Source organism: Emydura macquarii, unplaced genomic scaffold (genome assembly GCF_026122565.2).
Source record: "Emydura macquarii macquarii isolate MOO-44397 ecotype Brisbane River unplaced genomic scaffold, CSIRO-AGI_Emac_v2 contig_799, whole genome shotgun sequence".
In the NCBI taxonomy this organism is placed as follows: domain Eukaryota; kingdom Metazoa; phylum Chordata; order Testudines; family Chelidae; genus Emydura; species Emydura macquarii.
In genome coordinates this window covers 1,029,710-1,050,021 of record NW_027130936.1, presented here as the reverse complement: position 1 = coordinate 1,050,021, position 20,312 = coordinate 1,029,710, and the positions used below count along the sequence as shown (strand labels likewise).

Sequence of the window (20,312 nt, the reverse complement as noted above, 5' to 3'; positions counted from 1 at the left end):
AGCTGCTTCAAACCAGCCTCGCAGGGAATGCCCTGGGCTGTCACGATAAGTAGTGTCCCGGCGGAGGTGGAAACCGAATGCAAAACAGCTGCGGTGGGTTCCTCAAATGGAGTCTCACTCACTGGCAAGGCTAGTGGCTGTGTCTGCACAGCAGCTGGGCAGGCGCGTCCCAGTATGGGTAGAGAGAGACAGGCTGATGTTTGAGTTAGCACGCTAAAAATAGCAGCTGGCCACCCAGGAAACCTCGCCCGAGCCCTGGGGCCATAGTCAGACATCGAACCTGAGCCCCGGCCACGCTGCTATACACTGGCGGTAGAGCAGGCCCTGGTGTGGTTGGGGGATGGGCAGGAAGCAGGTGGGGCTTAAAATGGAGGAAAATAGGGGAATCCTCAGAGAAGTGAAAGTACCTGCAGGGGCTGCAGGGCCGGGGAAAGTCAGTGCATAAATGCAGTCGTGGGACCAGCAGGCAGGTAAAGGCAGCTTTGTTTTAGTGGCTCTGATAATCATAGAAATGTGAGGCTCGAAGGGTCCTGGAGAGGTCATCTAGTCCAGCCCCTCGCAACGGAGGCAGGACCAAGTAAACCTAGATCATCCCTGGCAGGTGTTTGTCCGACCCCTTCTTAAATCTCCAGCGATGGGGATTCCACAGCCTCCCTTGGACACTTTGCTCCCCTTCCAGCCAGAACGTTTTTCCTAATATCTAACCTAAATCTCCCTTGCTGCAGATTAAGCCCACGACTTCTTGATTAAACCAATTACTTCTAATACAACCCCCCTGTCATCATCTCTGTCTACTACTGCTGTCCAAACAGAGGAGTGGGTGGGCAGGAAAATACAATAGAGCTGTGACTTAGGCCATGACCCTGCAAACTCCTGAGATCGGAAGAACTGTGCATGGGAATAAAGATAAGCATGTGCACAAGTGTTTGCAGAGATGGGGGAGGGGGGAAGAAGGCGCTTCTGTGCAATGCCTCTGAAATCCAGCATGCATGCAGTGTAATACCATAGGCATCCAGGTGTGGGGAACGCTTGTTGGCTGTGTGCAGTTGAGCTGGGCTCAGTGTAGATGGCCATGGACTGCCAGTGCACACCGAGAGAACCCCTGGCAATCTATATCTACAGAGCGAGCCATGGAATCACAGTCCCCTGGTGGCAAGGGTTATGCTTGGCCCCTCAGCCAGTCAGAGCCCAGCATTCGGACACACACTTCCTCCGATGAGGAGGGGCTGCCTCTTTAGCTTAGACCCCTGGTGCTTTCCGAGGCGAGAAATCCACACAAAACCAAGTCCAGGTCCGGTGACCTCTCCTAAAAACACCTACATCTCTATCCCTAGTTCCTTCTCACTAGCTGTGGCCAGAGGATGGCAGGGTGATCCCATAAGTGTCCAGCTAGGGGTCTAGGTCACAAACGAAATGAACCTTTGGGCTGTAGAACTCTGTCCAGGTTACTCTGCAGACAGACCGATGTAGACAGTGCTAGGGACTCTCTCTCTGAAAACATGCTATTGAATTTCATCAGCTCATTTGGGCCCCACCCTGTGGTTTTTGCCCTGTGGATGTCAGCTCAATTTATCTCGGCTTTGCCGTTTGTTTTTGTTTTTGACTAATCTCTCCTGCTGTACATGCAGTGAGAAGCGTCTGTGACTATGTAACCCACTAGTGAATGGGTGTCAGGCCCTGCTGTGCCCAATCTACATGCGTGATCATCTCTGGACAGTGCCAGCTGCAGACTGGCTGACGTACCACGGCACGGCAAAGCTCAAGGAGCAGCCTGGCCAGAGATAACTCTGCATGTGCGATTATTGTTCTTTGTATTACAGCAGCACCTTGAAGCGCCACCTGAGATCAAATGAAGCCAAGTCACTTCCCCTCTCTGTGCTTCTATGTCAGCCTCCAGCTATTGGGAGCTAGGAGGAAACTTTCTCTGTGGGGCGTGTTATTCCATAAGAGACTGCTGGTGACGGGCTACTGGTGTGGGTGGACCAGTGATCTGATCTGGGCTGGCAATTGCCGTGTCCCTAGGACTATAAATGTCAAACAAAGCCTCTTCACTCGTTCATACCAAGATCCCCAAGCTTGCAGAATATGCTGAGACTCCGATATGATTTCCTGGGCTTTGTTCTTTGCCATGACGGCCAATGGTCTCCATATCTAACATCCCTGTTCAAATGGCTGGGAAAGTCGCGTAAGTCGGTCTGTAGAAAAAGCCAAACGATCATGTGTCAATGGAATATGAAGTGACCTGTTATTAATTCATGGTAGGGTTCTGCTTCCTTTTTGGAAGAGGTTGGGATTCCATCGTGGGATGCTTTAATACCTGTGACGTCCCATGGAGACTCCTTAGACTGGTTAGAAATATCTGTTTAAATCTGCGTCTCCCACAGCAGCTGTGACGGTGGAGGAAATCCTACCCGCTCTGATGGCACAATTCTCGTTGACTTTGGTGGGGCCATGATTTCACCCGAGGGGGTGGCGTGAGGGCTAAGGCTCATTGTGTTAGTTAGTGCGTTTAATTTACCTACGTGTCCTGATTTTATAGGGACAGTCCTGATATTCGGGGATTTTTCTTATATAGGCGCCTATCCCCCCCCTCCTGATTTTTCACACTAGCTCTCTGGTCACCCTAGCTGGCATTCTTCTTGAGGAGAAGCTTTCAGACTGGGAGATGGGAGTATGTTCAGGGGAACCAGAGAGAATCTCGGCCTGGCCCCTGCTCCTGCAGGACCGGTTCCTGTCACCCTGACCATTGACCGATGCTACCAAGGTACCACTTGTGAATCAGCGCCCCCACAATGGTGCCTGGGCTGCAGAACTTCCAGAAGCAACTGGCAGCCCCAGAACACAGGGCACCTGAGCGCAGCGTCTCCTGTGAGCTCTGCCCACGGGGCAACTTGTGCCCATTGATCATGAGACCACTGCGAACTCACCTGCATTATGGTTTGGGGACAGTGACTCAGCAGCATAGGAAAGAAGCGTGAAAATCTCCCTGTTCCCAGCCCTTCTCTGGGACACAGAGACTGGGGAAATGCACGGCGTCACTGTGATGGCTTGTGTTAAGATTGGTTTTATTCCCCTTTCATTTGCTGCACTCTAACTTCTAGCCCTAAAGAGGAGCTGCTGACATTTCTTTTCATTGTATCGCTGGCCCAGCTTTCCCGCTAACAAATGTCTGAGCAGACGGTCCAGGCTCTATTTTACTGCTAGTGAGCGTGTGCAAAGCTCACACTGAAATGACTGGTTTCTTTCCCTGTGTGCAGCATCATAGAATCACAGTCATAGACATGTAGGACTGGAAGGGACCCCAAGAGGTCTCCTAGTCCAGTCCTTTGCATTCCAGGCAGGACTAAGTATTATCTAGACCATCCCTACTACAGGTGTTTGTCTAACCTGCTCTCCAGACTAAACAAACCCAATGTTTTCAATCTTCCCTCCTAGGTCATGTTTTCTAGACCTTTCATCATTTTTGTTGCTCTTCTCTGAACTTTCTCCAATTTGTCCCCATCTTTCCTGAAATGTGGCACCCAGAACTGGACACAATACTCCAGTTTGAGGCCTAATCAGCATGGATTTGGGACTGTTTCAAATAAGTCAGCCAGGGAGGGTTTTCCAAATGGTTTGAGTCAATCTGTGTTATTAGAGCTGAGATTTCCTTTCCCAGGCTTGCTTTCCCGATTGTTCCTTTCCCTGGTCGAACAAGGGTCATGTGGCCAGCACACCTGGTGCCAACACCCGTGCTGGTAGTATTCATTAGCCAATCAGATTGGTCATTTACCCCTGTCTATTTTATACCTGTTAAGAATTTTATGTCTTTTTTCTGAGATTTTTAACTGTTAAAACGACATTTTTGGCCTGTTCCTGAAACACTTAATGTCCCATCCTTGTGCTCCCATGAACAGCCCCCCTGACATCAGTGGCTTTGCTCAGGCATGTAAAATTACTCAAAGCATAGGGCTCAGCACAGGTAGGAGAAGTCCAGCACAGAACATGCTGCACTGCTGTTGTTACCTGGGCTAGCTGGATTCAAAGTAGGCTAGCTCGTGAATCGCTCTTGTTTTGTCTGACAAAGCAAAGTCCCTCGTGGCGAATGGTTGCAGTTTTTGGCTTTTCTTTTGAAAAGAGTTGGCAGCAATGATCAGAATTTGGGCCACTGTTTATGACAAGATTAAAACCAGAATGGAATGTCTGAGCCAGAAAGGAAGCATTAAAGTTCACATTTGACTAGTTAACACTCATCTAGCTTGAACTGAATTACTCCTTCAGAAAGGCATCATGGAAGGGGGAACCAAACCCCTTCCGTGACTTGCGCCCACAGGAACCAAGCCGTGATGTGGAGATTTGCTAGTGCCCAGACAGAAGAGAGCATTTCTGGGTCAAAAAGTAGGAGAATTCTTCTAGCTTTGTTTGCATCAGGTGCTTGGTATGTTATGGGCCGGATAATCTGCTGGTGCAAACAGACATTGCTCTGTTGCCTTCAGTTCACATCTCTGGATCCACTCCAACATTTTTATGATTCTGTGAAACTTTCACTGACATGCTTTTTATTTCTGAGAAAACATTTGCTGGTTTATCAGGTTTTTCCTTTTAATTGCAGCTGACTTTTCCACAAAGGGAAAGGTGCTGCTGGGATTGATTTGTACTCGGTGTGGTATTACTAACTTCAAGGATGCCAAAATTATGATTCAAGCAGGTGGGGGCTACCACCCTGTCCTTCCCTAGGGGGTGGTAAAGCCCCTGGGTTCCACCTGCTAGCCTCATGGTCAAGGACGACTGACTCTTGCAACTCAGGTAAGTATTTAACAAATTCTTTATTAAAGATGCAAGACTACAGCCACCGGTGCTCTGCTGCACACTCAGGATGGTAGTCACCTGACGAGCAGACAGCTCCAACCAACTGCCAACATCGTACTGGCGACTGAGCAATCAACACAGAGCCACACCAGGTGTTTTTAGGTAAACAAACCAACCAATCAAGAGCTGTTGTTAGATAAACAGGTTAACCAATCAATATGGAGGCTGAGCGTTTGTAGTTAAACAGGAACCTGTCCCATGAATCATCCCATAAGAAAGATTCTGAGACCTGCGTACCTTAAGCCAGGCATCCCTTCTGCCAAGTGCAGACCCACAGGTGACACTTGACTTACCTGGCTGGCCACATCCTGGCAGTGCAGCCTACGCAAGCCCTACCCTGGACAAAAATCAAGAGATTTGAAAATAAGAAGTTGTGGGTTATTTGCATGGTGGTGTTCGATAATTAGGATTTACATTTTCAGACTTTTCTCTAAAACCATGAGGGCTAGAAATTTACCTTTTTTTTTTTAAGATGAAGGCTGAAATTCTGATATCTTCATATGACTCCAAAGTTTTAAGAAAAATACCAACCCCCTAGGGTTGGCATCACACTTCTCTTTGTTTTCCCCTTAGCTTTACGGGCCACAGCTCTGAGGTGACGTTACTTACATGATACTGAGAGACACACTAAAGGAGCTAAAATTAAAGCATGGTTCTAAAATATTCAGGGAAGGAATTCTGACGAGACAGTGGTGATCTATTTCTCCTCCTGCCAATGCCGCTGTGAGATAGCATGTCTGTATATATCAGGAGATTAGAACAAGGCCAGTGATAGAAATTAGTTCTTTCAGCTAACTGTAATATCCACATTTTCAGCAGAAAGTTCAGTTTATGCGATGTGTTTCGGGATGAAAGGACACTCAATGAAGCAGAGAAAGGTATGACACAATCCAATGGCTGGAAGTTGAAGTTAGACAAATTCAGACTGGATATAAGGTATCAATTTGTAACGGTGTGAGTACTTAATCAGTGGAACAATTTACCAAAGGTCATGGTGGAGTCTCCATCACTGACAATTTTTAAATTAAGATTGGCTGTTTTTCTACAGGATCTGCTCTAGGAATGATTGTAGGAAAGTTGTCTGGCCTGTGCTGTGCAGGTGGTCAGAGCAGGAGAACACAATGGTCCCTTCTGGCTTTGGAATCTGAGTCTAGAAGTGCTGCACGTAGGGTGAAATTCACTAAGATGCTGAGAGCTCCTTAAGTCTCCTGTAATGCCTATTTTAGAGTGTTCCTGGAATTCAGATGACACACTGGTGTTGTGCTGACCCTCTGCAAAGCAGTGAATTTCACGCAGAGGATTTTAATCCTGTGAGCAGAAGATGTCCGGGCTTTGGTGACATCCAGACAGTTAACAGAATCTCTGTTTTCCTTCGCAGCAAATGGGCTTGAGTCCTGTGTGAGAAATGTGGAGTAAAAGTGACCTACTGTCTCTGTTCACCACTAAACCAGGAATCCTCTGAATTTGCCAGGAATGCTTGGAAACTTTCTGCAGCCGGATTGAGGCTGCCAGTAAGTATTATGGTGGGGCAGTAGTAGTCTCAGTTGCAACTAGTGTCCGTTATTAAGGTCTATTGGAACTCACCACTTACAATTTTGGTTTAGAAATCTGGTTTGAAAGCCACCACGTTTACTTAGATGGCTAAAGAGAATATTTGTGTGTCATTAGTCAGAGCTTCATCGCGTTGTTTGGGAGTTACAGGTCATTTCAAAATGACCTTGCTCCGACATTTTGACTTTTGTCTGTTCATGTGCTCGGTAACGGTGTTGGGTTTGTAAGACGAACTGGCTCTTTATGAAGAGAACTATTTACAGCCAGCATTCCAGCCATGTGCACAGACTGACTTCCAAACTCTTCCCTCCTGCAACTTGTCCCTCCATGGTCAATGGAGGTTGCTACAGTCTAATATTTCTTTGTCTCTGTGCAACTCAGGGAGTGGAAGGATGGGCCAGTGGTTAGGTCCTTGCCTAGGACTTGGGAGAGCTGCATTCAGTTCCCTTCTCTACTACAGATTTCCAGCCTGACTTAGACAAGACGCTGAATCCCTGTGTGCTTCGGATCCCCATCTGTAAAATAAAGGTGTTGTCAGTTGCTGGCTGTGTGCATGTTCTCCCCGTGTGTATGCTGTCCCAGCGCTGCACAGATAGCTGTTAAGCAGACCAGACTGGATTATCCAATAAGAACAGAGATCCATTTCAGTAACGAAGACACCAGGCCAGGTTTATTGCTGATGATGCACGGTAAAAAGTGCACTATATGGGCTACAAGTACACTTAATACACGAAGGTATTAATAAATAATACACTTAGTGTGCCTGTGACAATGGACCGGTTCAGTAAACAGCGGGACTTTCCATTCCGCACTTGGCCAGACACAGACGCTCCCTTTGAGACCCTCTTTTATACACTGATACAAACAAGTTGCACGTTGACTCTCTGACGTGGTAAGAGACCACCCTTTACCTTGTACAGGATGGTTCGATCAAAACAGCTCTATCCATCATATTGTCATTCTGACCTAAAGCGTGGTCCGTGTGTCCTTGTTATCTCTGAGGAGTGAGCTTGTACCATTCCTGGTACCGGGTGCTCTGGTACCACTTTTCTGGAGTGTGTGAGTGTTCTGTGCCTAGCGCTTCTTTAGGAATGCGTGTATTTGCAATACCGGCTCTGTCCTTGCAGATTCTGAGACTTGCACACAGGTTCATGGCCTGACTTCTGCTAACTTTGCTTTATAACAGCAGGGTTTGACTGTTACTTTAGCTCATGTCTTACGTCTCAGGCTCTCACCTTCTACTACAGCGGGTAACAGCACTTCCCTACCCGTTGAGGACATCAAAGACTACACCAGTAATGGGAGGGCAGCTCGGTACCACAGATAGAATAACAAGCTGTTATTCAGACTTTACGTATAGCTACATTTCCTTGCAGGCTCGTGTGTTGGCTAGAGCTGAAGATAAACACTGCTTATTATTAAGCAACGTTCAAAATGATTTTTGTTGTGCACAGTTTCTGGGCCTGATCCTGATTTCAGGGGGAGTTAGCAGTTCAATCCTGCTCTCAGTTATGTCATTGGGGAGTTTGTTCTTTTCCCAGACATCTCAGAGGAAGCAGAATCAGGCCTCTCGTGGCTGACTACATTTGATAAAGAACATAAGGTTATTTCTATTGCTGACAGAAGGTTATTTCCGTGGCTGTGTTTCCAAGCTGAAGGACTAGGGATTCCATCATAGAAGATTAGAGTTGGAAGGGACCTCAGGAGATCATCTAGTCCAACCCCCTGCTCAAAGCAGGGCCAACCCAAACTAAATCATCTCAGCCAGGGCTTTGTCAAACCAGGCCTTAAAAACCTGTAAGGAAGGAGATTCCACCACCTCCCTAGGTAACCCGTTCCAGTGCTTCACCACCCTCCTAGGGAAAAATGTTTTCCTAACATCCAATCTAGACCTCCCCCACTGCAACTTGAGACCGTTGCTCCTAGTTCTGGCACCTGCCACCACTGAGAACAGCCTAGCTCGATCCTCCCTGGAACCCCCCTTCAGGTAGTTAAAGGCTGCTATCAAATCTTTCTTCTCTTTTGCAGACTAAACAAGCCTAGTTCCCTCAGCCTCTCTTCATAAATCATGTGCTTAGCTCCCTAATCATTTTTGTTGTCCTATGCTGGACTCTCTCCAATTTGTCCATATCCTTCCTGTAGTGGGGGGCCCAAAACGGGACACAATATTCCAACATCCCATTAGCCCCCTCCAGGGGATCCCCATTCAGAGTTTAGCCCCTTCCTTGTCCTGTCAGAGTGAGAAGGAGATGAGCCAAAGTCCACTGAGGTCAATGCAAGACTCCTTGTGTGTTTCAATGGGTTTAGGAGCAGGGCCTCTGTACACTTAATTAGGGTAATTCCCTCTCGGGCTCTGCCACAGCTGGCCTGTGGTGTTTGCACCAGACCCCCACAGCAGCGAAGCACCGCACAGCAGGGCTACGGCTTCTTCCGGGGCTGTCTGAACATGGGGGGAGGCCTGGTCCTGCCCCACGGAGTCTGGCTCAGACTGACAATGTATCTCAGGGGCTGCAGTCCCGCACTGGCGTGCAACAGTGTCCACCAGCAAAGCCCTGGATCCCAGGAACCACAGGCTCCCAGCAGCTAAAAAATCTGCTTGGGATGGGAAGGGTGGAGTAGGAGGCCTGGAGTGAGCAAGTGGCCTGGGTCTGCTGGGAAGGAGTGGGCATCCGGCCGTCAAGTGGTGCACAGGTTCAGGGGGTCTCCCATGGACTTCTGGATGCATTTCAAAGATGGCTTCCATTGCACCTTCTCCGAAGGAGGCTGGTGACAGCACTCTACTGCCCTTCCTAGGGGGTGTGTCTGCCCCATCCAGGAACACGGCTGCCGGGCATACAGGGCTATGTAAATTGTGCTCTCTGCCCCGGTGAGGGTGAATCGGTCCCTTTCATAGCTTCTTGGACATAAGGTGTACATAGACACATACGGAAACTCTCTGGCCTGTGTTATACATGAGGTCAGGCTATCTGCTCACTATGGTGTCTTCCGGCCTTGGAATCTATGACTCTACATTTGAATACAGAAATTCCCAGTGACTAACATGCTGGTGTAGAATTATATCGATAGAGGCTGTCACCCTGCAGCACTTTAAAAACATCCAAAGAGCTTCCCTTGAACAGCAGTAGCCTCTGCAATAGTCTGGTGCAGCCATTACTGCAGAGGTCACATCCACCTCTAACAGATCCCCAACGCACTGCATGGCCTGCCCCACCTTCGGCAACCCACCCTCCAGTGCAAAACTTTAACAGGGCCCTCGTGTGCATCTGTGTCACTTGGATCAACAGATCAGCACAGCTGGCGGTCACACGGGCCATGCACTCGGGCAGTTATTGGGCCTTCAATGCTGCTGAGGGGAAGGCTGCATGATAGAGTGCAAGCTGGATGAGGCTGGGGTACGTACTGCTTTCGAAGCTCTGTTGGCAATGGAAGTATCCTTAATGGGCAGGGCCCCAGAGGCAGGGAGAAGAGGAGCTGCACTGGCCTGAGAATCAGAGGGCAAAATTGGGCTGCTGACATTAGGTTGACCCACGGGAAGAGCGTGAGTGGCTCTGCCTCAGTCAGCTCTGTCTGTAAGGGTTTATCTCCGGTTGTTACTGAAAGTCAGCCTAGTGAGAGCAGCCTGGCACAGCTCCACCAGCCTTCATGGCAGACCACCCCCTACCAGCATGATGGCCCACGCTCGATGGGATTAGCTCATGGATGAAGGTGTGAAATGCTGAGTGCAGGGCAGGATGGAGGCTGCTAGCTACCCAGAAATGATAGGCAGCGCTGCTCTCTGAGTTTAGCATCCCTGAGGAATCCAAGAGTTTCCCTAGACTCTGACCTGAGCTGACCACCACCATCAGCCCTGTTTTGCTTTGATTCAGCTTCTGCCAGCTTCAGCCAGATGAACCAGAGCAATCAGGGGTGATGGTGGTGGTCAGCTCAGGTCACAGTCTAGGGAAACTCTTGGCTTCCTCAGGGATGCTAAACTCAGAGAGCAGCGCTGCCTATCATTTCTGGGTAGCTAGCAGCCTCCATCCCACCCCGCACTCAGCATTTCACACCTTCGTCACCTCTCAGCTGGCCTATTGCAATACGATGCGCCGGGACACGAAGCCTTCAGTACGTAGCGACTCCAGCTAGTGCAGAACGTTTCTACAGGGCCTGTCCTTCGCAGCACAGGCTACTAGCACACCGCTACTGCACTCTCCATGCAGCTTCCCAGAGACTCACAGCAAGAGCCGGGGCTCAGTCCTTACCTTCAAACTGCGCTAGGGCCTGAGCCCAGGGGATCTCAGAGATCATCTGAGGCTCCAGGTAGACAGCTCTGCACCTCTGGCACAGTGGAGTACTCTGGGGCTGGTTCAAGACAGCGGCATGAACTCCCCCAGGAACGAAGGCCCATCACAAACCTGACTGCTTCCCGCTGCCAGTGCCAGGTGCCTGGCCTTGGCCTGCCATTTCTCATGCAAGTCCAGTGCAGCAGATGTATTTATTTAAACATCGCCATCCCCACACACCCCCTCCCAAAATCAGACACTCCGCTGCACATGCTTCTCCCTCGAGGGAGAGCTGAGAGAACAGACAGCGTCTGATAGATGTTAGACATCTTGTTTAATGCACGAGTGGCAGGATCAGCAGAGTACAACCACTGACATGGTCTCTAGACGCCACTTTAAAGTGAAGACATCTACTGTCAGCTGTAGGGAACCTCCATGAAGGAGTCTTTGTCAGTGCTCACTTCCCAGAGCACTGCCTAGCCTCACCTAGACTTCTGGAAAGTGGATGGAGGCAGGATCAGGGTATCCAGCCATGCCGGAGTTACAGGAGAGGTGCCTATTGCTTCCCCTCCCTACCCGCATGAAGCGTGCCTCTCGCTCTTGAAACATGCCCCTGGAGGGACCCCTGCAAGGGCTGCCAGGTAAGCTAACAGCAGGGATTGAACTTGTGACCTCCAGAGCTAAAACCAGGTAGCTGGCCAGCCTGCGCTGAGCAGTCAGGCTCTCAAGCAGCGAGTTGTGAGGAAATCACATCCTCTGTGGATTGGGCACTGAGTGGGGACACAACATACATTGTCTTGTGGGTTCCACAAGCAAAACACGTGACACGTATTTTGGTGATTCACGCCCGCATAGACAGGGCAGCGTAGGTTTTCAGTACGAAGCCTCTTAAAGCCGTTTTTCACTGTGTGACTCATATGCAATCAGCCACTCTCTCACCTAGATCAGGAGCAGGGGTGAGCTCCTGGACCTTCAGAGCCCCGGGCTCAGGCCTTACTGCTTGAGCTACAGAAGCAATGATGGGCCCCTTTGTAGCTGCACCACTAGAGGAGGACTTGACCTACACCTTCCCACGGGGGCACCACTGTTCACTCTCCTCCCAGCGTGACTTCAGGCTGCAGGAGATTTGTCATCAAATTATAATGTGGGAGGTTCACCTTGGGGCGTGTATTTGTCCTTGTGGATGAAGCATTCAGTAGGCCAACACTACTGCTGTAGAACTGATAGGATCAGTGCACGAGGAGCAACAATGTGGCCAAAGGACAGGGCCCAGAGGGCTGCAGATTTCTGGCAAAAGGGGGACAAAGAAAAGTGAGAGAAACCAGTGAGAAAATGACCGAAAGGTGACACTTTCCAATCATTATTCTCTCTGTATCAATTCCTTTTTGATCAGAACACGATGAGAAATGCAAACACGGCCCAAAGCATGCTGTCTGTGTTTTGGCTTTTGCCATTTAAATGAAAATTGTACAGAAGAAAGGCTTGCTGTTCCCCTCCCAACTGAACTCTCTAATGCAGTATTCACTTTGTGGCCCCACCTGGTACCCCTGCATTCTAACGCAGAGGGAGATGAGGTGGGTTCTGGCTACAATAAATGTATCCAAGGGATTTGTTATGGAACCTGGAGGGCAGAGAGGAGACTTTTGATGTCTTTTTTGCTTCTGTGCAATCTGTGTTGCCTACTGTCATTACACAGGCTCTTCCTAACACCTCTTGAGAGGTATTGTGGGGGCTGATACTCTGGGGACTGAACTAGGGATCTCCAGAGCTAACAGCAGGCATGACACCAGCTGGAGTGAAAGAACCACGGCTGTACAGCTTGAGGCTGTAACAGCACCTCTTCTCCATGGCTTGGCACAGCGTGGCACTTCTTACACACCCTCACCAGTGGCTAGGACTGCTGACTCCAGCGCACAGCAGATATTAGCCACCTCCGTTAGAGAGATGCAGCTTTAATTGCCTACAACACTCCAAGATCTTTCCCAAAACAAGAAACAAGGCCCAGACCCGCTAAGATGTTTAAGCTTCCATTGAAGTTAGTAGCCTAACTACCTTTGAGGAGCGGGGGGCCCTACTGATTGCCAGGTGGTGTCAATTCCCATTCACTGTTTCCCTGCCCCAGGCTCTGGGCAGTGGGTGTGATGGACCCAGCTGCCTGCAGTGCAGGGGAGGGTGTTAATTGCCTGGGGCAGCTGGGAGCTGGGGTAGGTGCAGGGTATAAAGGGCCCCAGAGCAGCAGTGTCTCTCCATGCTGGGTTTGCTGCAGGCAGGCAGGATGGGGTACGGAGGCAGCCTGGGCTTTGCTCTCCTGTGCTGGGCAGTCAGTGGGGTGGCCTGTTACAATCCCTGGGATTTCTCCAGGAGTGACTCAGCCATCTGGAGACCCACCCCCAGGGCTGCTCCCCCTCGGAGACAAGCCCACCTGCCCTCTCTCGCCCGGCCCTCCCCCTGGGCTCGGGTTGATGCTTCCCAGCTCGGGGCCGTGTCCCCGCTGCAGCCTGTCACCGTGCAGTGCGAGGAGGCTCAGCTGGTGATCACTGTGCACAGGGATCTGTTTGGGACGGGGCGACTGGTCAAAGCCGCTGACCTGAGCCTGGGCCCGGCCGCCTGCCAGTACACGTCCCTTAATGCTGCGGAGAACACGGTGACCTTTGCAGCCGGGCTCCATGAATGTGGCAGCACCTTGCAGGTAAGGCTGTGCCATGCGAGCTGTGCAATCAGTGGGTCAGCTGAGGGATCCGGTCTACTCTAATACTGGCTGCCCCCTATAGCGGTGATAACATGTGTCGATCCTACATTGGGGTATCTCCATTAACCAGCTGGAGTTGGAGGGTGAAGGGCTGTTTTTAATTGTACCAGACTATCATCAATTGTAGGGCAACAGTGTAATTCCTCACATGATGATTTCTTAAACCAAGGACCTTTGTGGCTTTAATTATTGTCAGTGAGGACCTTAGAGAGAGAAAAAGAAAAGGCCCTTTAATCTGGTATTAAATATCCTTCCTTTTTAGAGAACCAGTGTAAAGTATCATTTAACACTTTCAATCATTCAATGAAAGATAAGAGCCAACAGCTAAAATAGTCAATCTAAATCAGGAAATAAATGTTAAGAGTGTATAATGAGAATGTAAAAAGTAACTTTCAGCGCAGTTTAAAAGTCTTGTTTCATGGTTGTAATGTACCTACAATTAGATGTTCAGTTCACTGTAAAAATCTTCTTCCTTTTGTTACAATGAAGTCAAAGGGACATTCTGCTGTCCTTTACATGCATGCTATCTCAGCCATGATCCTGCAAGCATTTACTTGCATGCTTAATGTTACTTTGATTTTTAGGTTAATGATTCATTGTCCTAGAGTAAAGTGTGTGACTAAGAGTTTGCAGGTAGGAGTCCTAATGCAGAAATGGTATTGCTCTTGTAACTGAAAGCAATATTTGATCTTAAATGTGTGTTTTAACCTCAAAATACTGGCTCATGGGTCTTGTTGGCTCATTCTGCTTCCAGCACTGTCCGACGCCTGACTCTTCAACATAACTGATTTAAAATGGCAGAATACTTTGTCAAATGCCAGATTTCTGAAATTTTGGCCACCCTAAACTGTTCCAAAACCCAGCAATTTATCATGGAAAAGTCAGAAACTTTGCAATCTCTTTAGACCAGTTCTAGTCTTCAAAGCAAGCCAACCCTGTACCCCCCCCCCCCCAATAATCAGACTGTCTCCCCAGCAGTGCACTCTGTATATGGAGCAGAGGAAATATTCTTCCCTGACCCTCAGATAACAAAATATGCTTCAACTTGCATGCTGTTGTCTTAACTTGCCTATCTCGAATGCTATCACAATAATAAAATGTCCCAGTTCTTTAAGAAAACAGCCCATCTACATTTATTTATGTTGATTCATTCTTGAGGGGGAATGAGATTTGTTTCTATACTATTATTACCTATAATCTTTAATTTCCTTTTTAACTTACTACTACCAGTTTCCCTTTGATCTCATAAGTTCGGAAGCAAGACAGAACCGTATCCATTTATAATGTTAAATACCATGATCAATCTAATTTATTGATAGCTGTATTGGATTCAAGGTTTGTTTGACTTTTTTAGCCTTGTAAGAAGGCTTTGTAGTCAACCTTTCCTCGTCTGATGACATAACTAGACTTAGAGTATAATAAATGGCAACTTGCCTAGGTGTTCAGTCTATTAGGAATGTTTCTGTCTCATGATGGCGTATTGTGCAATTTAGTAGCTTGGCAAGAATACCAAGAACTGCAATAGTCACACTGCAGGAGAAGTAATTCTCTGGGTTGTAGTGAAATATCTTAAAAATTGTTCCTAGATCAGCCTAGTTTGCACAAAATATGTCAGAAGTGAAACATTAACCCTATAGCTAGTGAGAGGTGGCAGCTTAAAGGGAATAATTAGCATAACCATTTAAAGTGCAGAAATCTGTCTTGTGTCTAAATTAGAACATTTCTATCTCTCTTAGGTCATCTAATCCATGCCCCTGCTATTGCTGGGTTGTTCCTGATCGAACTCTTCACTAACACATGCCTGCTTGCTTTTTAAGTCTCTCGTATTTTGGAGTATTATAGGGCTCCTTCCCTCCAGTAAACTAGAGCAGTAGCTGTCCTTGATCTGTAAGGATATGATGTGTGGCAAGGATGCTGAAGAGCATCCTTTTGGCGGTAGATTCTGGATTGCCAGGGCTCCAGTGCTGTCGTGTTTTGATGGGATAACTTTATCCCTAGTTCTCTGCCTTGAGAACAGCCCCGCAGCTTGGGCATGGCGTTGAGTGCTTCTCTCATCTCCCCTCTCGTGGCCTAGCTACAGCCTCTGCGTTTTGTAGTGGGGAAGATCCCACACAGGAAGGAAGGGAGATGTCCTGGCCTGTGCCCCATAACACACTTAGTAAGGGGGAGCTAGAATGCACACTGGTCTGCATGTGGGTGGTGAAGGTAAGCTGCACAGAGGATGGCTTCGACACTTTTTTTGCATCCCATTGAAATGAGAGCCCCTTACAGACACTCCTGTGAAATGGGAATGCCCATGTTCAGACTGAAGAGGTCCAATTTTTTTATTTGGGGTGTGTCTATGAAGAAGTAATCCGTTCTCTCTGCCCCAGGCCTCAGTTAGGCTGTTTGTTTGAGGTCACTCCTCTGCCACGTCAGGGCTTTGAAACCTCCCATTTGCAGGAAAACACCGTTTGTTCATGTTCCAACCAGCTCGGTTCTCATCCCACCCCAGGGGTAATGTCCAGTTCTTGCATTCTGGCTGAACTGTCTACATCTGCCCATCAAGCCCACAGCAACTACACTGACTGCTTGCGTGGAAAACTGATGCCTCGGGAGACCTAATCTAAATGAAGTCTAATGAACGAAGGCAGCGCCTGGGATACAGTCCCTCCTTCATCCACCCACCTCGCACAGCCTGCACTTACGCTGGCAGTTCTCCCCCAGGGTCAGGCTAATGTGGTGAGAGCATTCTTCTGCCCGCAACCAACACCACTCTGATATGCCAGCTACTCTGGAGCCTATATCCCCCGTCGCTCTAGCTAAAGAGAACCCCAGGAAACTTGTCCTTGATCAAAGCCTTTGACATCCGAGTGCATCTGAATTTACCCAGAGCACCTTGGCAATCATGTATTCATATAATATGTGGCTTATGCCCCTTCCCAGATGACCCCAGACTCCCTGGTCTACAGCACAAGCCTGTCCTACAACCCCACCCCTGCCAGCAACCCGGTGATCCTGAGAAGCAGCCCGGCTGTGGTTCCTGTCGAGTGTCACTATCCCAGGTGAGTCACTGAGATGCTCTGTCTCCATCTCTTACGTCCAGTCCCTGTCCTGGGAGCAGGTTCAGCATCTGAGCTTCTCTCCTCTCCCAGGAAGGACAACGTGAGCAGCAAAGCCATCAAGCCGACGTGGGTCCCCTTCAGCTCCACCCTGTCTGCGGAGGAGAGGCTGGGCTTCTCCCTGCGCCTGATGAAGGGTAGGTGCTGGCTCCAAGAGGCTCCTATGCAGTGGTTTGGATGCCCCTCTGACTGCAAAGGGGCTCTGATACCTCTGGGGAGTGTCTGGCTGTAACACAGCTCTCTGCCCTCCCGTCCCCTCTGGGCTGGCCTGCTGTCATTGACCTGATTAACTACGGGACCGTTTGAAAGCTGCTGTGGCTCTCAGCATGTTCTCCCCCGTGTTTCAGGGGTGGGTCGGGTAATGCCTGCTTGTGTCTATCAGGGGCCTCTCCATATCCAGCACCTCTGCTGTCTCCACCTCCTGGCAGCAGCTACTGCCCACACATCAAACAGCTAGTCCTGATTATTTAGCTGAGGTTAGTCCTGCTCTGAGCAGCGGGTCGGACTAGATACCTCCTGAGCTCCCTTCCAACTCTGATTGCTACAGCAGAGCATGGCACATGGCAGCACAAGGGAGCAATGGACTCTCCACCTGCAGTGCTCATGGTAAACTTGCCTTGCAGACGACTGGAGCGCCGAGAGACCCTCCCATGGATTCCAGCTGGGGCAGGTCATGCACCTCCAAGCTGATGTCAGTGCTGGGAACCACGTGGCTTTGAGGCTCTTTGTGGACAGCTGTGTGGCCACCCTGACCCCAGACAGGGACTCCTCCCCCCGCTATGCTGTTATTGACTTCAATGGGTAAGAGCTGGGGAGCCCTCTCTAGGGGACGGTTACTACACAGCTCCTTGGCGGCTACAGCTGGGTAGGGCATCTTACTGAGCCTTGACTCCTGTGTCTAGCTGCCTGGTGGACGGGAGATCAGATGACACCAGCTCAGCCTTCGTAGCCCCCAGGCCCAGGCAGGACACACTGCAGTTCGTGGTGGACGTGTTCAGGTTTGCGGGAGATGCCAGCAACTTGGTGAGCTGCCTTCCCCCACTCCCTCAGCCCACTGCTAGTAGGGCTGTTGAGGCTGTATCCTGGGATGACTCTATTCCTGCTTCCCCTCCAGATCTACATCACCTGCCATCTGAAGGTCACAGCAGCTGAGCAAGCCCCAGATCCCTTGAACAAGGCTTGTTCCTTCAACAAAGCCGGCAACGTGTGAGTAGCTGGAATAAAACCCTGGGTTAGTCTGAATCTGTTCCCCTTCCAGAGGCTGTGAATCCAACCTCTCCTCTTGTCCGCCAAGTCCCCGGATAGCGTGCCCAGGTACTTGGTGTGGGCAGGGTCAGAACTGACCGAGTGGCTGGGCAGTGCTGAGAGAGAACTTCAAACGTGTTCATGTGCGGGAGCCTAGTAGGACAAGGCTCACACAGCTCTGAAGAGCTGCACAATGCCCTTGCTGCAGTAATAACTTCCCTCCTTCCAGCTGGCTTCCCGTGGAGGGCTCCAGGAACATCTGCAGCTGCTGTGAGACCGGCAACTGTGGCTTGCTTGGACAGTCTGGGAGAGTCCGTCCTCTGGACCGATGGCCAGGAAGGCGCTTCCAGAGAGAGGTGCCCCCCAGGCATGGTAGGTTCTCTGTCCAGTGCTGGCATTGCCTGGGACGGGCACACCTTGTTCAGTTCTTTCTTGGGGCATGTCCCAGGTCCAGAACTAGTGAGTTTCAATCACGGTTGGTGGGTGAACTTCTCCCACTCCCTTCCACCCCAGGTTACGTGGAGTGGGAAGCCGAGGTTGATGTTGCTGTTGGACCCTTGTTCATCCTGAATGCCACGGAAGGATCAAGGCTTCAAATGGAGGCAGTGGAGGTGGCACCAGAGGGTAAGGAGGCGGCTGGCTGGGAATGAGCGCCAGCAGCTGCTGTGAGTCGTAACTGTCCCTTCTCCTCCTCTCCAGGGACTGACACGCCTCTGGTGCTGCTGGCATTGCTTGGTGTGGCTCTGGCTGTAGTGCTGTCCCTGGCTGCCCTGGGGACTCTGTCCATCTGCAGACAGCACAGATACTCCCCTGCTTGAGCCACCGGCTTGTGTAACCTGCACAATAAAGAGTGAAGGCAACCCACTGCTCAGTCTGCATTTGTCTGAGAGGAGACAATACCTCTGCAATTCACTAGCCCCTCCTGGTTTTTTTCCAGTCAGTGAGAGCAGACCCTTCACCCCGAGCCCCAGATCTTCTCCACCCGTGCGCGCCCCCCCCCCGACCAGTTGGGGATGGGGCACCAAGGGGTGGGTCCTGGCTCCCTGCAGGGCTCCTGTCACCATCCAGCTGAGTGGGGCTGTGGAAGCTGCTTCAAAGTGCCCATGGCCCAGTAGCCCCTGGTCTCAGAAATGCTGCCCACTGGCCCAATGGGCAGCCTGCTTGCTGGCCAGGGCCCTGTACGCAGCAGTGTCTCAGGACACCAGGGGTTTCTTCTGCTTTGCAGGGGCAGATAGCGTTCAGCGGGTGCACCTGCTCTTCTCCCCCCGCAGGGGCTGAGCCCAGGGGGCTGCGCTAAGGCAAGGCAGCTCCAGCCTCCCCTCCAGCAGGTCTGGGTGAAGGAGGGGCTAATGGTGAGCAGCTTCAGCTTCATGGCCTCTGAGCCTAGGGGCAAGACTCACATCAGGACCTCCCCCTCCTTGCTGGGGTGGGATGGGGGAAGGGTGAGTGTCTCTAGCTGGCAGGGCTTCAGTCACTGGCCGGCTCTAGGAAGCCAGCCTGGCCAGCCTCCTCTGCTGAAGAACCAACCTGCCCCAGGAGCTCCCTGCTGCCTGCCCCTCTACCCCACCAGTGGGGGGGTGGCTGCTGCCTAAAGGGCCAGAGGTGGTTCCTCCAGCCTAGCCCCTGGCATGCTGAGCTGCTCTGTTCTTCCAGGGCGAGGGGAAGAACCCTGGCACCAAAGCAAAGGCCCATGGGGCACAGAAGGGAGGGCCTGGCTCCCACGGCAGCAGAGGGAGAGGGTAATAGGATCAGGCAGGGGATGCAGAAGTAAAGCTGGGGGTGGTTCTATAAGCCCCAGGCTGCCCCCTGCTTGCCTGCCTGGTGTCAGCAAAGTGCATCACAGCCCGGCTCTCATTCAATGGGGCAGTGACGCAGGGGCCTGCCCGGGCTGTGGATCAGCAGCTAGCGACAGTGGGATGAGCTGCCCTGGGTGCTCTCAGCACAGCCCTCACCCTGTGCGCAAGCTGTGGGCAGATGCAAGCAGGGGTGTGACAGGGTTTCTTGCTGTCTAGCGCAGCCAAGGGGAGCGGACCAGCACTTGCTGGCGTCTGGCTGCTGACAGTACAGTGGGACCCAAACCCCAGAGGTGGCAGCTGTTGTGAGGCAATGTATCCTCAAGTGCTGTGCCCTGGAAGAGCTCGTCTCTCTACAGGACTGTCCTTTATAATGTGCGTGGTTAAAGAGTAGCTGCAACAGGCGCCCGCACCCCCAACCCAGCAGCTCCTGCAGGCAACGCAAGACTTCCAGGCTGGGATCCACAAAGGGAGGGAGCCTCTCCCAGCAACAAACCTGCTACCATGCCTGTAAGTGATTAACCTCACCCCCAGCCCCTGTTTTTAGGAGTAAAACTTCTCCAGCCTCCTATGTGTTAACCTCTGTCCTGTACATGGCTGCCTCCCTGCCCAGCCTGAGTCAGAAAATGGGGGGGTTGGGGGGCTGGAAGAGGTTGCCTGCTGGATCATTTCTGTGACCCTTCCATGCCTAGGCTCGCTACATGAAAATGCCAAGGTCAGGGCAGGCTGCAAAAGGAGAGCAGATTCTCCCAGCACTGGTGGG

The 20,312-nt window shown here is 50.7% G+C and overlaps 1 protein-coding gene across 1 annotated transcript; it reads left to right on the top strand.

Annotated features, from left to right (window-relative positions):
* The first annotated feature begins 12,900 nt into the window (after positions 1-12,900).
* LOC137149657 (zona pellucida sperm-binding protein 3-like) lies at positions 12,901-19,004 on the top strand. Its single transcript, XM_067543197.1, has 8 exons — positions 12,901-13,350; positions 16,336-16,454; positions 16,545-16,648; positions 17,135-17,312; positions 17,414-17,534; positions 17,626-17,717; positions 17,986-18,380; positions 18,456-19,004. Exons 1-8 carry the CDS (start codon positions 12,910-12,912, stop codon positions 18,572-18,574), a joined length of 1,569 nt encoding a protein of 522 aa, XP_067399298.1. The 5' UTR covers positions 12,901-12,909; the 3' UTR covers positions 18,575-19,004.
* Positions 19,005-20,312: the final 1,308 nt, after the last annotated feature.